Below are 20,529 nucleotides of genomic sequence, written 5' to 3'. Positions count from 1 at the left end.
GAAAAAGTAGGAAGAAGAGCATTTGCAAGGCCTGGGTGCTACCAGGAGCCCAGTTTGCTTAGGTATGTCTGGCAAAGAAAGCCCAAGGAGCAGAGTATGCACGGACACTTACGGCCCTAACAGGAAGCTGGGGTTGATAGTATAAATGATAGAGAGCCCAGAAAGGTTTTATCAATAGGGAAAGTATTATTGGGCTTGTGTTTTAGGAAGATTTTCCTGGTAGGCTTTGGAGGAAGAATCAGGGGGGTATGTGGTTTGAGGAAGGGTTTACAATGTGAAGAGGAAACCAGTCGACACATTAGAGGAATCCAGCTGAGAGATGAGAAGAGAGTACATAAGCCAAAAATTCATTTTTGTACTAATTTACTTAGAATAAAAAATCATTTCCAAAGTAAAATTGCAGCCTTCTATAGGTTTAATGTTTAAAATTCATTTGTTTTTAGCAATTAAATCTAAATCTACCTTGGAAAAGATATGTACAGATAGAAATATTATGTGTAATTGACTTCATGCTTATTTAACTAGTTGTAATCTTTATCTTGACATTCCAGGCCATATTTAGAAAAATGAAAAACCAGGTATAAGCATAACAAAGCAGTAATTTAAATTAATATTACTATATATAATCCCTTTCTACAGATATCTCATTCATAGCTTGATAGCTTCTTTTTTAAATTTTTTTTTATTTTTTTAATTTATTTTTTAAGGAATGCAAATTTCATAAGTACAACTTTAGGAATATACTTATTTTTCCCACCATACCCACACTCCCACCCACACTCCTACCTCTTCCTCCTCCCTCTCCCCTTGCCAGTCCCATTCTCCATTAAGATCCATTTTCAATTAACTTTGTACACGGAAGACCAACTCTGTACTAAGTAAAGATTTCAACAATTTGCACACACATGCACACACACAAAAAAAACTGTTTGAGAACTAGTTTTACAGTTAACTCTCATAATACAACTCATTGGGGACAGAGGTCCTGCATGGGAAGTTAGTGCACACTGACTCTTATTGTTAACAATTAGCACTCTTATGTATGACATCAGTGACCACCCGAGGCTCTTGACATGAGCTGCATAGGCTATGGAAACCTTTTGAGTCCACAAACTCCGTCAGTATTTGGACAAGACCATAAGCAAAGTGGAAGTTCTAACCTCCCTTTAGAGAAAAGCATATCCTTCTTTGATGGCCACTTTCCAGTGGGGTCTCACTCACAGAGATCCTTCATGTAGAGCATTTTTGCCACAGTGTCTTGGCTTTCCATGCCTGAAATGCTCTCATGGGCTTTTCAGCCAGACCAGGAAGCCTTTGGTCTGATTTTGAGGTCCTAGTGTTACTTAAGCGATTGTCATTCTATGAGTCTGCTATGTGGACTGCTTCCCTTGTTGGACATTCTCTCCTTTTTAATTCTACCTATTTTTATCACCAGGCACTTGATCCTATTTATATGATCACACTTTAACACTTAATCCTAACTATATGTTCACTTTAACACTTAATATTATCAGTTTAGTGATTAAGATGGCATTTTTGCCACCAAACTTAATGGGACTTGGAGTCCCATGACAAGTCTTTAAATTACTTACTTTTAGAAGTAAGTCCATAGGAATGTATGCAGAACTATACAACTTTACAGTTATAAACTTTCTCCTCCCTCTCTTATTCCCACTCTTATTTTTAACTGAGATCTATTTTCAGTTGACTTTATGCCATATGATTAACTCTATGTTAAGAGTTTAACAAGAGCGTGAAGAAGGGGGGAAAAAAAACAAGAAAAACAAAACTGTTCCTCAACATCAGGACAAGGGCAGCTCAAGTCATCCCTTCTCAAAGTGTCAATTTCACTCACAGATTGGAGAAAACATATGGAATTTGTCCTTTTGGGACTGGCTTATTTCACTAAGTATAATGTTTTCCAGATTCATCCATTTTGTTGCAAATGACCAGATTCTATTTTTTACTGCTGTATAGTATTCCATAGTGTACATATCCCATAATTTCTTTAACCATTCTTTGGTTGACAGGCATTTAGGTTAATTCCATGTCTTAGGTATTGTGAATTGAGCTGTAATAAACATGGAGGTGCAGATATCTCTTTTGTTTAGATAGATTCTTAATATTGGTATAAACTCTGTAGTCCCATAAATTAAGTGAACTGAGTTAATGACCTCTGTAGTCTCTAAAGTTCTATGTGTCCAATAGGAAGCATTTCTCAAGAGGCTGCTTCTGAAGAACATTGTCAGGAATTCATCCTACATCCTTCTTGCCTCATTTGCTTTTGTCTCTTTTTCTTTTTCTTTTTCTTTTTTTTTTTTTTTTTGTATTTCCTTGATATGTTTCTCTTTTTCTCTTTATAGTAAGTATTTCTTTCTTGTAAATAACATTCATGTTTTCCCAGAGATAAAATCTTGTCATGAGATAGGTTTTCCTGACTTAATATGTGGCGATATGAGAACTGCCCTCTGGGAGCAGGATTCTGTGTGTTAAGAGCCTGCACTGTGGACATCAAGCTGGGTTGGAATCTCAGCTCCACCGTTTCCTTGCTCTGTCAGACTGGGCAAGTTACTTGGGCCCTCAGGTTTCCCACCTAGAAAATGAGACCAATAATAGGTGTTAGCTCTTTGTATTTTCCTTTACAATACTATCCTTTTGTAAAACTAGTGTAAGTAAGTAGTTATATGGAATAAATTCTGAGACAAAGGTATTTTTTTTAAGAGTAGAAATAGGCACTTTTATGGGCTATCTTTATGCTCAGATATAAAATACATTACCCAAGTGTTGTGTTAGATCATTTGCACCTATCAAATATAAACTCAAATAGGAGAATTCTGGATTTAAATGTGATTGGACAGCATTAGAAGTTAGTGTCAGTGTAATACTGAGTGCATGGAAGTAGGGATAAACATTCCTAAATAATCCTGATTCAGTTTTGTTTATTGCTCAAAACAAAGATTTATAATTGAATTATGTATGTGCTATGCTCTTGTGTAAATTTTCACATATCAAAAATTCCTGGGATTAAAGTTAAATTATATTATCCTACTAAAGATTGAATTTTGTTTTGTTCTAATCCTTTTAAAATATAAGTATCTATTTTATATTTCCTGTTTTTCCTTAGCACCAAACACCAAAGATTTGGATGTCTTTCTTCGGAAACAGGAATCAGGGTTTGGCTTCAGGGTGCTAGGAGGAGATGGCCCCGACCAATCTGTAAGTGTAAGCACTTTGGAGCATGGCTGCTTTCATTAAAATTTTTGAGTAGTAATTTGGTAGAACGTGGTGTGTTTTGTTTTGTTTTGTGTTTTTTTTTTTTTTAAGTTTTATTTTTCTATTAGTTTCGCTGATATGAAGAACAACTGCATTCCTATGAGTATCATAGTCCCTCCATTAGTGTGGTGTAGTTGAGGCTAAAAACTGTAGGTAAACACTGAATGTGTCAGGTATAAATTGCACAGTGATTAATTTACTTCTCTTTGTAAATGAGTAAAGCTTATTTTAATTTATTATGTACGTTGCCTTTGTTAAACAGATCCTAAGACAGTTTCCTTCTCATCTTTGTCCTTCAGTATCCTAACCAGAAATACTGTATCACCTGAATACTCCATGAATAATTGGCTGAGCCTGTGCATATTACTTCACCTAGTCTTAATAATGGGTTTGCATTTGCATACTCAGTACTTTACATGTCCTTTCATCTCTAAAGCCAGAGGAATACAAAATAACTAATATGTCCAGAAGGCATAAGGGCTATATTTGCAAAGCATTTATTATCTAGAATTTTGGGGCAAGTGTTGTGGTGCAGCAGTTGAAGCTATTGCTTAAGACACCCGAATCCCATATTAGAGTGCTGGGTCAATCCAGCTTCCTGCTCATGCATCCTGTGAGGCAGCATATGGTGATTCTCCAGGTGGGCGACCCAGATGGAGTTCAGGGATCCTGACTATGGTGGGTATTCAAGGAATGAACCAGCAGATGGAGGATCTCTCTCTTTTTCTCTCTATTAGTCTGCCTTTGAAATAGATAAATGTTTTTGAAGACTGCTTAAGTGTATATTTATTTAACAACTAAACTCTAGAAATTTGTTTAGACATGATTCTCACATGAAATTAGAGAACAGATGCAGTGGGTTTTGTTTTTCAGTTTTGCCCTTGGTTTAAATGATAGCAAAGTAAAGTACTTTGTGGAATTTTAGAACATATTTACATTTTCTTTTCTAAAAAACAATTTATTTTATTTACGTGAAAGGCAGAGTTACAGAGAAAGAGGGAAATACAGAAAGAGAGGGTTCATTCAGCAAATGGCCACTGCAGTTGAGATGGTGCCAGGCCAAAGCCAGGAGCTCAGGGCTCAATCTAGCACTCGGGCTTTCTTTCACTGCTTTCCTGATTTCATCAGCAGGGATCTAGATCGACGTGGAGCAACTGGGACTTGAACTGGCACTGATATGGGATGCCAGTGTCACAGGCGTTGCTTAACCTGTTACACCACAATACTGGCCCCATTTTTTTTGGTGTAATGTAAAAGAACACTACATTGTTATGCTTAAAAGTTGGGTGAATAGCAATAATCCTTGGGGGTTTTTTTTTTTTTTTAAGATTTATTTTATTTACTTGAAAGAGTTAGAGAAAGAGGTCTTTTTTTTTTTTTTATGGTGAAAAAACATATATTTAGAATTAGCCAGCTGGACTCCGTTCAGCTGATCCCAGTTTTGTTGGCAGCGTCCAGAGCATCATAGTCAGGAGCCAGCCGCACACACGCCTTCTTCTCTACGTCAGGTCTGATCAGGGTGTTGACTTTGGCCACATCAGTGTCATAGAGTTTCTTCACAGCTTGTTTGATCTGGTGCTTGTTGGCCTTGACATCCACAATGAACACCAGTGTGTTGTTGTCTTCTATCTTCTTCATGGCCGACTCCGTGGTCAGGGGGAACTTGATGATGGCATAGTGGTCAAGCTTGTTTCTCCTGGGGGCGCTCTTCCGAGGGTATTTGGGCTGCCGTTGGAGGCATAGTGTCTTGGGCCGCCAGAAGGTGGGGGACGTGCAGATCTTCTTCTTCTTGTGGCTATGGACGCCTTTCAGCACTGCTTTCTTGGCCTTCAAGGCCTTCGCTTTGGCTTCAACTTTAGGAGGGGCAGGAGCTTCCTTCTTCACCTTCGGCACCATCTTGGGGAAAAGGAAAGAGGTCTTCTATCCACTGGTTCATTCACAAATGGCCCTCAGCCAGAGCTGAGCCAATTGAAAACCAGGATCCAGGAGCTTCTCCCAGGTCTCCCACGTGGATACAGGGGCCCAAGCACTTGGGCTATCCTCTACTGCTTTCCCAGATGCATTAGCAGGGAGCTGAGTCAGAAGTGGAGCAGCCAGGCCTCAAACTGACACCCATATGGGATGCTGGTACCACGAGCGGTGGCTTTACCTGCTGTGCCATAGCACCAGACCTGCATAGCAATCATCTTTTAAAATGATAGGCTTCTTTCTTTTTCTGAATAGAATATTTGATTTATATAGTGTAATATTAGTAATAATAGTATATTTAGTCATATCGGTTACAATTTCAATAATCATTGAATATACATAAAATTTAAGACAGGTTACCCTGTATAGGACAAATGTAAGATATTTTTATTTTTTTGATGGTGTATGCATTTTTGTTTCTATTGGTTCCTATTTTGTTGATACTCATATTGTTCACTGAGACATTTTAAGAATTTATCTGTTGTTTAAACTTGGGAGAACCTTTCTTTATTTTTAAATGTTAGGTTTTAGCAACTCTGAAACTAGCCTAACATTCAAGGTTGCCTAATTATAGGATTCTAATTGTTAGTGAGCAGAATGAACCAGATCTTCTCAACTAGATGCAAATGAACCTCGGGCTACTTTGTTCCCTTTGATACTTAGGAAGGAGAAGTATTTCTCTGTTGTGCACTGTTAGCCATAGGTGATAGGAGTATTCTAAGAATGGACCCAGTTACTGTGAATAATGTGTAGAAAATCTTTGCTGGGGCTAGTGCTGTGGTGTAGCGGGTTAAGCCACCTGTAGCACCAGCATCCCATATGGATGCCAGTTTGAGTCCCGGCTGCTCTACTTCCTATCCAGCTCCCTGCTGGTGTGCCTGGGAAAGCAGTGGAAGATGGCCCAGATGCTTGGAACCCTGACCCACATGGGAGATCCAAATGAAACTCCTGGCTCCTGGCTTTCGACTAGCCCAGATCTGGCTGTTGGGGGCCATTCGGAGAGTGAATCAGCAGATGGAAGATTCTCCCCCCTCGTTTTCTCCCTCCCTCCTTCTCTTTCTCCCTCCCTCCCTCTCTCTCTCCCTTTCCCTCTCTCCCTCTCTTCTCTCTCTCTTCCTCTCTCTCTTTCTAATTCTGCCTTTCAAATAAATAAATAAATCTTAAGAAACTCATTCACTTCTAATAGCTACTCCATAGAATTACTTTTCTGAGTTTTATGTTTTGTTTCATTGTAGTAATGATGGTGCTTCTTAAGTTATTCAACAATTTTATATTCTCTACTGTCCTTCTACTCAAAGGATCCAGATGGGATTATGTGATACAGAATGGTTATTTAAAGTGCATTTTGAAGAATGGGCACTTTGTAAGATACCATCTTTCTAAAATATGTCTATTTTCATAACTGAACTGCAAAATCTGCTGTTTTTCCCAGTGCTGAGTCAAGAAGTCTCTAACTCTTCAACTGATCTGAGTAGACCATACAGACCAACCTACACTTTGTTATCTTATCAGATATATATCGGAGCCATTATTCCTCTGGGAGCAGCTGAGAAAGATGGTCGACTGCGTGCAGCTGATGAGCTGATGTGCATTGACGGAATTCCTGTTAAAGGGAAGTCACACAAGCAAGTCTTGGACCTAATGACGACTGCTGCTCGCAATGGCCATGTGTTGTTAACTGTCAGAAGGAAGATCTTCTTTGGAGGTATATAGACTTTTCCTGCTCTTAAAAGTTAAAAAAAAAAATCAAAAAGACTGAGTTCATTTTCCGTGTGATTTTTCAGGTTGTTTTATATGTTTAATAGTACATGAGATGGCCGGCGCCGCGGCTCACTAGGCTAATCCTCTGCCTTGCGGCGCCGGCACACCAGGTTCTAGTCCCGGTCGGGGCGCCGGATTCTGTCCTGGTTGCCCCTCTTCCAGGCCAGCTCTCTGCTGTGGCCAGGGAGTACAGTGGAGGATGGCCCAAGTGCTTGGGCCCTGCACCCCATGGGAGACCAGGATAAGTACCTGGCTCCTGCCATCGGATCAGCGCAGTGCGCAGGCCGCAGCGTGCTGGGCCGCAGCAGCCATTGGAGGGTGAACCAACGGCAAAGGAAGACCTTTCTCTCTGTCTCTCTCTCTCACTGTCCACTGTGCCTGTCAAAAAAAAAAAAAAAAAAAAAAAAGTACATGAGATGATCTATTTGGTGTGTTCCAGGTCTTGTGGAAAGATTTGTAAAGTTAAACAGATCCAGAAATAACACTATCCCCCCCCCCCCAAAAAAAAGGGATTTGGGGCCTATATATTAAGATTACATTAACATTTTAGTGATCTGTTTTTTTAAAAAACAAAAATAGTTACTAAGTCCTACAAAGATATCTCATTAACCAGATATCAGGGTTAGCACTGAGTGTAGAAGGTTAAGCCACCACCTGTAGCACTGGCATCCCATATGGGCTGGTTCGAGTCCCAGCTGCTCCACTTCCAATCCAGCTCTCTGCTATGGCCTGGAAAAGCAGCAATAGATGACCCAAGTCCTTGGGCCCCTGCACCCACATGGGAGACCTGGATGAAGCTCCTGGCTCCTGGCTTCAGCCTGGCACAGTCTCAGCCGTTGCAACCATTTGAGGAGTGAACCAGCAGTTGGAAGATCTCTGTCTCTCCTTCTCTCTCTGTATTTCTGCATTTCAAATAAATTAGCAAATAAATAAACACTTTTTAAAAAACAAATATGAGAAGATCTTGGATACTAATGAAACTCCAAATTCAAGTAAAGTGAAATGTATTGACCAAAGAAGTTTTGGTAAACAATAACACTTTTTACTGTTTACTTTTTAGTTACTTGAAAGGCATAGTGACAGAGAGAGAGAGAGAGCGTGAGAGAAATCTTCCATCAGGTGGTTCATTCTCCAAGTGCCCATAATAATAGCCAGGGCTAAGCCAGACTGAATCTAGTATCCCAGAGCTACCACATCCTGATTTCTCATGTGAGTGGTAGGACCCAAGCACTTGAGCTGTCATCCACTGCCTCTCAGGATGCATTACTAGGAAGCTACATCAAAAGCAGAGGAGCTGAGACTTGAACTAGCTCTACAATATGGACTAACTTAACCTGCTGCACCATGACACCTGTCCCTGATGTAAGATTTATTGAGTACTTTCTATGTACCAGATACATGGATCATGTATTTCATCTTTACAACACAGTGATATAAATTCTACAGATATCTGATTCTATAATTACAGAAAGGTTGAGCAAAATTCAGTTTAATTGCAGAACCCAGGATCTAAATCATTACATTTGGATATGAACATATCTCACATATCCCATCAGCATCTATGTGAACGTTAAATAGGAATTTTTAACATGTGAATTCTTGCCACCTTAAAATTTTAAAGAGACAACTCTGCAGCATAAAAATATGAGCCTCATGAATGGAAGAATTTTAATCCATTGAGCTATCTGCTATATCCCCAGTACCTAGTAGAGCACCTGCCTGGCACAAAGTAGGCATTGATAAATATTTGTTAACTTGATGGATATTTATATGACTCTTTTTTCCCCAGAAACCTTTTATTTAAGCTATACAAATTTTGTTTCATATACACAACCTTAGGAACATAGTGATTCTTCCCTCCATACCCGCATGCTCACCCTTCTTCCTCCTTCCTCTCCTATGCCCATTCTTGTTTTATACTAAGATCTATTTATACACATAAGATTAACTCTATACTAAATAGTTCAACAAATAGTATGAGGGAAAAAAATGTTCTTCAGTGGTCGAGACAAAGGCTGTTCAAAATCATAGCATCCCAAACTGTCAATTTCACTTCTATACATTACCTTTTAGGTGCTCTATTAGTTACCATAGATTAGGGAGAATATATGGTGTTTGTACTTTTGGGACTGGTTTATTTCACTTATGATGTTTTCCAGTTTCATTCATTTTGTTGCAAATGACAGGATTTCACTTTTTTTAACCACTGTGTAATAGTCCATGGTGTACATATCCCATAGTTTCTTTTTTTTTTCCAGTGCATTCTCAGCCCATGCTGCTTTACTGCTAAAAAGTATAAAAGTGTGTATATATATATATATACACACACACACATATATATATACACACACATATATATACACATATATATGTATGTATAAAAGTACATATATATATATTTGTATGTATGTATACAGACACAGACACAGGTGCAGAGTTTCCAACTCTTACAATTCTATCAAAGAATAAAATTTCTGCAGAAATCACAGAGATGCATAGATTATAAAATAAGCTGTCTTTGTAATACTTTAAACATATTCAATGAAATTATTTTAACATAACCAGTGGTGCAGTGGAGAATATGCAGTACAAGCAAGCACAGTAAGCACCTCCTGCACTGGGAGGACAGTAAATAAACTGCAATGTGAAGGACACTCTGATAGCCATAGTTTCTTTATCCAGTCTTCAGTTGAGGACATTTGGGTTGATTCCATATCTTAGCTATTGTGAATTGAGCTGCAGTAAAATGGGGGTGCAGATAACTCTTTCAAATGCTGATTTCATTTCCCTTGGGTAAATTCTCAGCAGTGGGATGGCTTGGTCATATGGTAGGTCTATATTCGGATTCTGAGGTATCCCCATACTGTCTTCCACAGTGGCTGTACCAGTTTACAAATTCCCACCAACAGTGGATTAGGCTACCCACATCCTCACCAGCATTTGTTGTTTGTTGATTTCTGTATGAAAGGTATTCTAAGGGGGTGAGGTGAAACCTCATTGTGGTTTTCATTTACATTTCCCTGACAGCTGGTAATCCTGAGCATTCTTTCTTGTGTCAGTTGGCCATTTGAATTTCCTCTTTTGAGAAATGTCTGTTTAAGTTTTTGCCCATATCTTAACTGGGTTGTTTGGTTTTTTGTTGTATAATTTCTTGATCTCTTTGTATATTCTGGTTATTAATCCTTTATCAGTTACGTATTTGCAAATAATTTCTCCCATTCAGTTGGTTGCCTCTTCACTTTCCTGAGTGTTTCTTTTGCAGTACAGAGCGTCTCAATTTGATGTAATCCCATTTGTCCATTTTGGCTTTGATTGCCTGTGCCTCTGGGGTGTTTTCTAAGAACTCTTTGCCTGTGCCAATATCTTGCAGAGTTCCCCCAGTTTCTCTAATAATTTGATGATATCAGGTTGTAGTTTTAGGGTTTTGATCCATTTTGAGTGGATAAAGCCACGACCTGCATTGCTGCATCCCATATGGGTGACAGTTCAAGTCCTGGCTGCTCCACTTCCAATCCAGCTCTCTGCTATGGCCTGGGAAAACAGTAGAAGATGGCCCAAGTCCTCTGCACCCGCATAGGAGACCTGGAAGAAGCTCCAGGTTCCTGACTTTGGATCTGGCCAGCTCCGGCCATTGCTGCCATTTGAGGTGTGAACCAGCAGATGAAAGACCTCTTTCTCTCTCTCACTGCCTCTTTCTGTAACTCTGCCTTTTAATAAATAAATCTTTTTTAAAAAATGGGGTTCTGTAGTTTTGATTGCAACATCCAAAGTAAAGGCCTGCCTGTCTTAGGAAATAGTTAGGCCTTTAGAGTTGAATATAAATTTTAATGCAATGTTTCACTAGTTTAGTTGTGCCGAAGTTGGGACATACATACTTACAGTAAAAACATGATGTTACACCACCTACAAGTTGGCTCTTCCCTGGAAAGCATCATGAAGAAGTGTCATAGTAGTATGATTATTTTTGAGGCATCTTTGCTAATTCGTTCTGTCCATACATCATGCCAAACAGATCCTTTATTTTTAATAATGACTGAGTATTGGTAGCATTTTGGTGAGATTCTAAAATGTATTTAAAATTCTATAAGTTTTAAAGGGCATGTTTGGTGCAGTAGTTAAGTTGCCACTTGGGACACCCTGCATCCCATGGTTCAAGTCCCATCTGCTCCACTTCCAGTCCAGCTTCCTGCTAATGCACATCCTGGGAGACAGCAAGTGATGGCTGAAACCCTGGGGTCCCTACCACTGATGTGGGAAACCCAGATGGAGTTCCAGGCTCGTGGTTTCAGCCTTTGCTCAGCCCTGAGCGTTGTGGGCAGTTGGGAATCAAATCAGAAAATAGAAGATCTCTTTGTGTGTCTGTGTCCATGCCTTTCAAATAAAATGAAAAAAAAAAAAAAAAAAAGTAAGTAAATAACTTTGAAAAAAAATAAAACTATATCCTTAAAAAAAATCTATAGGCTGGTGTTGTGCAGCAGATTGCCACCTATGACACTCAATAATCCCATTTGGGGAGTACCAGTGTGAGTCTTGGTTGCTCCAATTCCAGTCCATCTCCCTGATAATACAACTGGGAAAGCAACAGCGGATGTTCCAAATACTGGGCCTCTGCCTCCTACATGGAAGACCCAGATGGAGTTCTAGGGTCCTGGCTTCAACCTGGCCCAGTCCTGGTCACTGTGGCCATTTGGACAGTGAACCAGTGGATGGAAGATTTCTTTTTCTCTCTGTCTTTCCCTCTCTCTGCCTTTTAAATAAGTAAAATAAATTTAAAAAACAAACTTTGAGCCAAGGGACTTTATTAATAAGTATTCTTCAACCACAGTGTGTTGTGGTGGTTGTTAGTGATGTGTAACCAAATTATCACACAAAACTTGTCTTTAAAAAAAAAAATCAGGTCAAAGTTTCATCATTCTCAAATCCTGTTATTATCCTTGAATAACAGGAAAACAGTATGTTCTACTCCTTTAAGGACTATTCCTTATGACCTTATAATGCAAAAGAGAATTGGGCTTGTGTGGACAGCTTGTTACGGAAAAACTGCTAATGATGTGCTCGTCTATTATCAGCCAGGAAACCTCACCTGAAATGCACATTGTGAAAGACATTTTGTAGATGGTCAATGTTATAATGGAGCAGCATGTCTGCCCTGATGCTTTGACCTCCCAGACATCAGTGAGTTTCAGTCAGTGAACTAAAACATTGTAAAGTTGATTTAAAAAGAAAACTTACAAGGACTGGTGTTGTAGCATAGCTAGTAAAACCACTGCCTGCAATGCCAGCATCCCAGACAGATGCCAATTCTAGTCTTGGGTACTCCAGTTCTAATTCACTTCCCTCTTAATGGCCTGGGAAAAGCAGCAAAAGATGGCCCAAGTGTTTGGGACCGTGCCACACACATTGGAGATCCAAATGAAGCCGCTGACTCCTGGCTTTGGCCTCCAGATCAGCCATTGTGACTCTCTGAGGAATGAACCAACCAATGGAAGATTTTCTCTCTTTCTCTCTCCCCCTCCCTCTCCCTGTAACTCTTTCAAATAAATAAATATTTAAAAATAAAATAAGAAAGTTTACTGCATTGTTTATCGTTATCTACTTTTGTTAAAATGATTGGTCAAGGTGACAAACCTTGTGGAATTCTCTAAAACAATTTCAAGAAGAATTTTTAATTGTCAGATCTTACAAGTTTAAAAAACTTCTTTAAACTGAAATAATATTAGAGCATGAGTATTTTTCCAGTTATGTACTTCCAGTATTTCCAAAGTCAAATGCATGCTGCTGCTGCATGTATCTGCACTCAGACTAGGCCCTAAGTTCACAGGAAAGGCTGCTTTTCTATTCTTTGTGTCATTAGAAACTAAATTTTCTTGAGAGGTTTTGTACAAAAACACTTTAGTTACCAAAATTCATATTGCTCCAGAAATACCAAAATATTTCATGTGTATTACATGACAAAAAAATGTCATGTTTATTTCAGAGAAACAGTCTGAGGATGACAGCTCTCAAGCCTTCCTCTCAGCACAGAATGGATCTCCTCGCCTGAACAGGGCAGACCTTGTCCCAGCCAGGCCTGCTCCCCAAGATGCCTATGATGTCGTCTTGCAAAGAAAAGAAAATGAAGGATTTGGCTTTGTCATCCTCACCTCCAAAAACAAACCCCCTCCAGGAGGTAAGAGCTGTGGGATCCTATCCTCTCCCTCTGCCAAGGTCTGTTTTCTGGGCCTCCCTCTGGAGATTGCGAAACTAATTAGCAACTTCGTATAAACTGCCCTAGGGACTTACTTTTTAGTGGGGTCTGTGTGTGTGTGTGTGTGTGTGAGTGATTTTAAGTGACTTAAACCAAACCTTTTGGGTTTCAGGTTTACCTTTCATCTCAGATTCCATGAAATGTCTCGTTAATTCAGTTTGTCTCAAGGTTATTCTAAGTGTATCAGGGACACGACTGAATGGACTTGGTGAAAGAATGCTGACTTCTTTTAAATATAGGGGCATAGGTTTTTTTAAATTCGGAGAAATCATATATGTAGAAATGACCTAAATACTAAAAACAATTGAGAAAAGCACATTAATAGGAAAGTCTCAACCCAAATAAGTCTTGAATAGGTCTTTCATGTCATTCAATAGTATTTGCTATATTCTGCTATAAAATGCCCTATTGAATGATACGAAACAATCCTACCCTTCACATATGTTTCAATAAAAAGTCAAAAATTTGTCAGAACTTTCAAAACTAAATATCCTGAAGCACACTCAAGAGAACTTTCTCATCTGGGAGGAGTAAATATTCTGTCAGTTCTTTCAACAAAGAAAGGAATACACCTGGCAGGTTCAGAGCTGTTGTGGTTCAGCAAATGAAGCATTTGTCTTATCTTGATGTTTCTAGGAAATAGTAATCTTTAAATATTATTATAAAATCAACTCTATAAGGTGAGCACCAACCAGCACATTGATATTTATATATTACACTTCTCTGATAACTTTATTTTTCCAAGTCAAATGGTAAAAGTCTTTGACCACATGAAAATATCCCCTTGCCTTTCCCAGTAGACATGATTGTATCTCGGAGTGGTGAGAACCTTCTAGACTAGATAATTATTAAAACTCTAGTTAAAAAAGAAATCATTTCCAGGAAAGTATTGTACACCAAACTAATTTGCAAAAACTCTTGCTAAAATTATTACAGGTGTATCAAGGAAGAAGATTCTGTGACATGGATGAATTATTGCTATAGTATCAGGTCACTGCTCACTGATACTAGTTTCATTTTCCAAAAGCAGTTGCTATGGTAACACTTGGAACTGGAACTGTCACCAATGCTGTGAGGATGATTATGTGGCCTGTGTCAGAAAAATGAAAGAAAAGCAGCTTTTAGGTGGTTTTCATGCTGTATCATTGGAAATCAGTATTTCCAGAGACAACCATTAAGGATAATCATATTGTCATTCTAATACCTTACAATAATCCTAGACAATCAGATTAACAAAATTTGTAAAAGATTATTCCTCAGTGTGATGGAGGCTAACCACTTTGTGTAGTGAAGATGTTCCCTTTCTGGCATTGCAGAAATTAGGGAAGTAGTTTAGAGGAGTTCAGTAAAATAAGTTGCAAGCTTAAATATGTTTAACCATTTTTATGTTTGCTTATATTTCGAATTTTAATATAGTAAATATATTTCCTTTATGTATTCATGTATATTTAAACATTTTAAGTATTTTTAGTTATTTGCTTAATAGCATCTTACTATTTTGATGGCTTTGCCTGCATACATGTAGATCTCTGTATAAGGCAGTGTCATTAAGTGTTGGGTTCTATAATAGACAAACTTGGATTTGACCTTGCTTATATCTTTAAATAGCTGTCTGATCTTGGGAAAATTACCCTCCAAAAGCTCCATTTTCCTCTGTAAATGCGGGTGATAACACTCCCTGCCTCTCATAAGGGTGAGCATCAAACAAGATAATGGTGTGCAGTCTTTGGGCCAGATTTCCAGTCCTCTTAGCTTCTGTTGCCTGCTAGAGCTTCTGTTGCCATTGTTGTCATCATCATTAATTAGAAAATTGCCACTCTCTTGACCTTTTTTTTAAAAAAAAGCTTTAAAGTTTATCAATACTTAATAATGAGATGGGAAAGAAAGCCCAATTAAAATGTAAGATGTAAAATTAAAATGTAAAATGACAGGAAACGAGTGTTTGCAGCCCGTTAATTATCAACATGAATCGTAATTTAGACTTAAGATTGTTGGTGAATTTTATATAAAGTACTTGAGATTTTCACTCATGATGTAAAACCAGAATTTGTAATTTTACTGAAATGCTAATGAGTAATATCACCCAACACTGTGCCCTATAAGCATTCTCCCTGGACCTCCATGCATCTTGTGGATAGAAGAAGGGTCCTGGGGTGAGCATGGATGAGGAGCCATCAGTCAGACAGTAGTCACTGCAAACTGCAAAGGTTTTGTATAGAAAGGTGTTAGCACAGGTGAAAAGGCAGGAAACCTGTCTGTCAGAATAGATCATTCTTTATGGGTCTTGGCTGAGCTCTGCTCAACATAGTTTACTTCTTTCTTGTAATCATATGTATTTTTTTAAAGATTTATTTCTTTATTTGAAAGTCGGAGTTACAGAGAAGTAGAGTCACAGAGAGAGTGAGAGAGAGAGGGAGTGGTTTTCCATCCACTAGTTCACTCCCCAAATGGCAGCAATGGCCAAAGCTGAGCCAATCAAAAGCCAGGAGCCAGGAGCTTCTTCCAGGCTTCCCATATGGGTACAGGGGGCAAGTGCTTGGGTCATCTTCTGCTGCTTTCCCAGGTGCATTACCAGGGAGCTGGATGAGAAGTAGAGCAGCCTAATCATATGTATTTTCTGATGACATATGCCACAGGAAGAATTCCTCATAGCATCTTTAGTTGTGAAATTCTGAGATTCTCTACTGAGAAGCAGGGATCCAAATCAGGATCCTCACCGTGTGTCTGAATCAGGTGGGGAACGTCCAGCCCACGGGCCATATCTGCAAAACCATTTGGTCTGCTCCACCAAGGCCTCCACAGGCGGGAGGACTCAAAATTCAGTAAGTCACAGTGCATAACGAGTGGCGCCAGCATCCCATATGGACACTGGTTCGAATTCCAGCTGCTCCCTGCTAATGCTCCGGGAAAGCAGTGGAGCATGGCCCAAGTCCTTGGCCCTTGCACCCACATGGGAAACCCAGATGGAGCTCTCAGCTCCTGGCTTCAGACCAGCCCAGCTCTAACCACTGTGGCCATTTGGGGAGTGAACCAGCTGATGGAAGATCTCTCTGTCTCTCCCACTCTCTCTCTCTGTAACTCTGCCTTTCAAATGAATAAATAAATCTTCTTTAAATATTCAGTAAGTCTGTAGCAGACTAAATTTTAGTTTGATCATTTTGTGTGGCTCACGAATGATTTTGTAAATATCTAAATGGCCCTTGGCAGAAAAAAGGTTCCCCATCCCTGGCAGGGCCGAATGACCTGAGCTCTCAGGCAAGGCCTTTATTAAAGTGGGAAAGAACTTGGCTAGTTTTTGCTTTCAGTGCTTTTCAGAGCTTTTAGTGCTGTTCTTTCTTGTGGTATAATTTTCAATCCTGTTTAAAAAGGATTTCTTTGAGAAGGGGACATTTCCAGTTACTATGTTTCTTTTCCCGAAAAGAAATGCACTAAAGTGATCTCAGTAGCTGGACAGCCAGGCTGTGAGACAGATTTCAGTCACAAATGAATGAAGATGGGTATCTTGGCTTTATATCTGGAGACCTTGTATACCAACAAAAACAAGACAGTACTCTGGCTTTTCCATAACTGTGTATCCTCTAAGGGGTTACCTTGAAAATTTTCCTATTCCATTTTAAAAATATTCAGAAGTTACCTCTCTGCTAGTCTGTGTAATGTCTTTAACCATTTTGATGGTACCACTAAAAATGCCAACACAGTAACAACCTACTAGTTTTACCCTCCCTCACCCAGACAACTAAGACTTTGAAGTTGTATGTTACCATTTGTCAATCCCTTCTTACCATATTGCTCTCAAGGTGGCAGGGAATCACCAAGACTTCAGAGCTTAATCATGTTTGATGCTTTCCCAAGACTGAACAGACTCCTTGTAATGAACCAGGGAGCTGGAAGATTTTTTTTTTCTAGAATAAATACTATTTATGAGTAAACCTTTTCTAAGAAGGAGAATAACTGTGGTATTGATTTAGAAGGGTACCAGAGGCCACCTTGCGATTTGCCATATAGTTCTGATGTGCTACCTGTTTTACCACTAGCAAATTGGCTCATGATGCCAACACAGGACATGGCCCAACGTGCACTGACATTTTTCTAATTGCTTTGTTTGTAAGGAAAATGGAATTTTAGTATTTGACATAATTCTGAGCTAAAAGGCACTTGCTTCCAGTATTACCTTCCTCTATTTTAAGGTAAAAATCTCCCACTCTGTAATCCTAGAAGAACCAAGGCACTGTCGTCTATAGAGACATAAATCTTGGTAAAGAATAACTTTTCTGATCCAAATGAAGGTCTTTTAAAAAATCCTTGAGGCCAGCACTATGGTGCAGTTGGTTAAGCCACAGCCTGCAGCACTGGCATCCCATGTGGGCTCTCGTTCAAGTTCCAGATGCTCCATTTCCAATCCCGCTCCCTGCTAGTGCACCTAGGAAAGCAGTGGAGGACAGCCCAAGTCTTTGGGCCCCTGCACCCACGTGGGAGACCCTGAAGAAGCTCCTGGCTTCTGGCTTCAGCCTGGCCCAGCTCCGGTTTTAGTAGCCATTTGGGGAATGAGCCAGTGGATAGAAGATCTTTCTCTGTCTCTCCTCTCTCTGTGTAACTGTTTTCAAGTAAATAAAAATATGTTTTTAAAAAATCATTAATATACTCTAAGATATGATTCAGAAACACTGGCAAGGAGCATGTTTTACTAAGGAAATTAAATACAATTCACAGTGCCATCTAAAAATATTAATTCATATCAATCAGTAGTCAGCAGGAGTCCAAATGTCCAATAAGTTTACTAATCTAAACTAGGAAATTCTCAGAGAACATAAAAAGAGCATTTGTGTTGGGATACAAATGTTCCTTGTTGCATGGTGGAAGGTATTTTGTTTGACAAAATGTCCTGAATACCCAAGAACTGATTTGAAGCTAAAGTAATAGCAAGGTGTCTTAAAAATTAGTCTAGGAAAGCCCTTACCATTATGGCTAAAGATACAATAGAGTTGCACAGAGTCTTTGCACATGTGTTAGACTCAGACTTATGCATTCAGGGTAGAACTTTACCCATGAGCCAAGTAGTCTTAATGTTGAACATTTAATATTCTAGTTCTACTCAGCTTTTGAATTTTAAAACACCCAAGACACAAATAGAATTAATTTTTATGTAGACCAAAGTATGATTCATTTTAATGATTTTTTTTTAAGATTTATTTATTTATTTGAAAGTCAGAGTTACACAGAGAGAGAAGGAGAGGCAGAGAGAGAGAGAGAGAGAGAGAGGTCGTCCATCCAATGGTTCACTCCCCAATTGGCCACAACAACCCAAGCTGGGCCGGTCCGAAGCCAGGAGCCAGGAGCTTCTTCCCGGTCTCCCACGCAGGTGCAGGAACCCAAGGATTTGGGCCATCTTCTACTGCTTTCCCAGGCCATAGCAGAGGGCTGGATCGGAAGTAGAGCAAGCCAGGTCTCGAACTGGCACCCATATGGGATACCAGTGCTTCAGGCCAGGCCATTAACTCACTATACCACAGTGCCAGCCCCTATTTTAATGATTAATCATTTCACTATACCTCAATTCCTAACCAGTATCTACTGAGCCCTAAACTTAAGTTGGTTCCTTGTGAGAATAATTGTCCTCCCAACATAACCAGAGGTAGTCTCAGTTCTAAAATAGTAACAGTTCTAAAATAGCTAAAAACTTGACACAGCCAAAGTGGCCAACAGTGAACAAGATGTAAGATCAATGAGATTAGTAGCCCTTAAACAGGGTAATTCAGATGATGATATGAAAATTGAAAAAAGTTTCTGGTATGTGGAAAATAACAAATTTATTTTTTATGACTACAACTGTGTAAAGGTTATCTGTGATTATGATTATGAAAATAGTTGCATTTGGAAAGCTTGATGACATGTGATCTTTTCTGCCATATTGTAAAGGATTTTCTATTATGATGTTGAATTTTGAAATGATGGTAATGGTAAATTCAGTACTGCTAGATATATAATTGAAAAAGAGTAAAATGTTTCTCCTCCTAGTTATTCCTCATAAAATTGGCCGAGTCATAGAAGGAAGCCCAGCTGATCACTGTGGAAAGCTGAAAGTTGGAGATCATATCTCTGCAGTGAATGGGCAGTCCATTATTGAACTGTCCCATGATAACATTGTTCAGCTGATCAAAGATGCCGGTGTCACTGTCACACTCACGGTCATTGCCGAAGAAGGTAAGGAGCTGAAAGTTCTACCTCTCCCAAGCCGACATGAGGGGCACGGAGCCCGCAGAAGGCAACAGCCACCTTCAGCGTTTCCAGGATCGCTGCAATGACAGAGCTGTGTGTATACCCAGGAGGCTTATTTTTGCCTCTCCCATTTAACAACCTTAAAAGACAGTTTATTTTAAAGTTATCAGCAGCTCAAGAAAAATAATCCAGCTAGTGAGTGGTGGTCATTTGTTTATGTGCCAGAGAAGCTAGAACCCAGAAATGAAGGAGATTGGTGATACTTTTCAGATCTTATTTTCTTAAAATAACGTCTTGAGTCTTTGCCTCAGTGACAGGAAATCCTTTAAACAGTTCAAAGAAAGTCACTGTTAGCATCAACCATTTTATGTCATGCCCGTGCCAGGGTGTGCCTTTCCTGCCAGAGGGCAGGGCTTTGTTCTGGGCAGCTGCTTTTGAACAGGAGAAAGGGGAGTGGGCAGAAATGGCTGGTTAATAGGACATACAGCGCAAACTGGCAGCCCTGGGGTCTTACAGACACACTTAGTGTCTTGCCTTGCTTTGAGACTCCCTTTTGATCATGAGGAATTTCTAATTATGAACTATTTTGAACTAGTTCATGTACTTTGTTTATGAATTATAAGGTAATTATGGTGCAGTACTTATTTTCCTGGTTTTGCAAAACTAACAAAGATTAAAGATGAAAATGTACATAACTGCTTATATGCACAGGGTTCGTTTGATAATAATTGTCATTGCTTTACCTGCATGACTGGCTGCCTCATTCAGGTCTTTACTTAAAACTCATCCCTTAAGAAAATAATAACATATAGTAGGCACCTGGCTACCTGATACAGGCACTGCCCTAAATCCCTTACATATACTAACTCATGTGGTACAGTAATCCTATTCTTGCGGTTGAGGAAGCTGGGTGGGTCACAGAGCAGTAGAGAATTTGTCTATGATCATAAGACCAGTTACCAACAGAACTAATATTTGAATCAGGAAAGGCGCTGTGGCTCTAGACTGTTTTTCACTGATGTGCTCTCCTAACTCTGGTGTCTGACCCGCCCCCTGCTGCTCCA

At 39.4% G+C, this 20,529-nt stretch overlaps 1 protein-coding gene and 1 pseudogene across 5 annotated transcripts in view; one reads left to right on the top strand and one right to left on the bottom strand.

Moving 5' to 3' along the window:
- The window catches only part of MAGI3 (membrane associated guanylate kinase, WW and PDZ domain containing 3), a 298,141-nt gene that overhangs the window by 244,651 nt on the left and 32,961 nt on the right, over positions 1 to 20,529 (top strand). For 3 of the 4 annotated variants that reach the window (XM_017345962.4, XM_017345964.4, XM_017345963.4), the window contains exons 13-16: positions 3,125 to 3,216; positions 6,754 to 6,946; positions 12,980 to 13,171; positions 19,265 to 19,450. In XM_017345962.4, the coding sequence (XP_017201451.3) occupies positions 3,125 to 3,216; positions 6,754 to 6,946; positions 12,980 to 13,171; positions 19,265 to 19,450 (663 nt within the window). Of the gene's footprint in view, positions 1 to 3,124; positions 3,217 to 6,103; positions 6,272 to 6,753; positions 6,947 to 12,979; positions 13,172 to 19,264; positions 19,451 to 20,529 lie in introns of those variants that run through there. The other variant, XM_089300117.1, reaches the window with a different exon arrangement.
- LOC149125580 (large ribosomal subunit protein uL23 pseudogene) lies at positions 260 to 6,110 on the bottom strand (annotated as a pseudogene). The gene has a single exon (XR_016210726.1). The product of XR_016210726.1 is annotated as a large ribosomal subunit protein uL23 pseudogene (transcript).

This window comes from Oryctolagus cuniculus, chromosome 7 (assembly GCF_051225735.1).
Source record: "Oryctolagus cuniculus isolate XC-2025 breed Fujian yellow rabbit chromosome 7, ASM5122573v1, whole genome shotgun sequence".
In the NCBI taxonomy this organism is placed as follows: Eukaryota; Metazoa; Chordata; class Mammalia; order Lagomorpha; family Leporidae; genus Oryctolagus; species Oryctolagus cuniculus.
The sequence above is the reverse complement of the archived record's forward strand: the minus strand, read 5'-3'. Positions and strand labels throughout refer to the sequence as shown.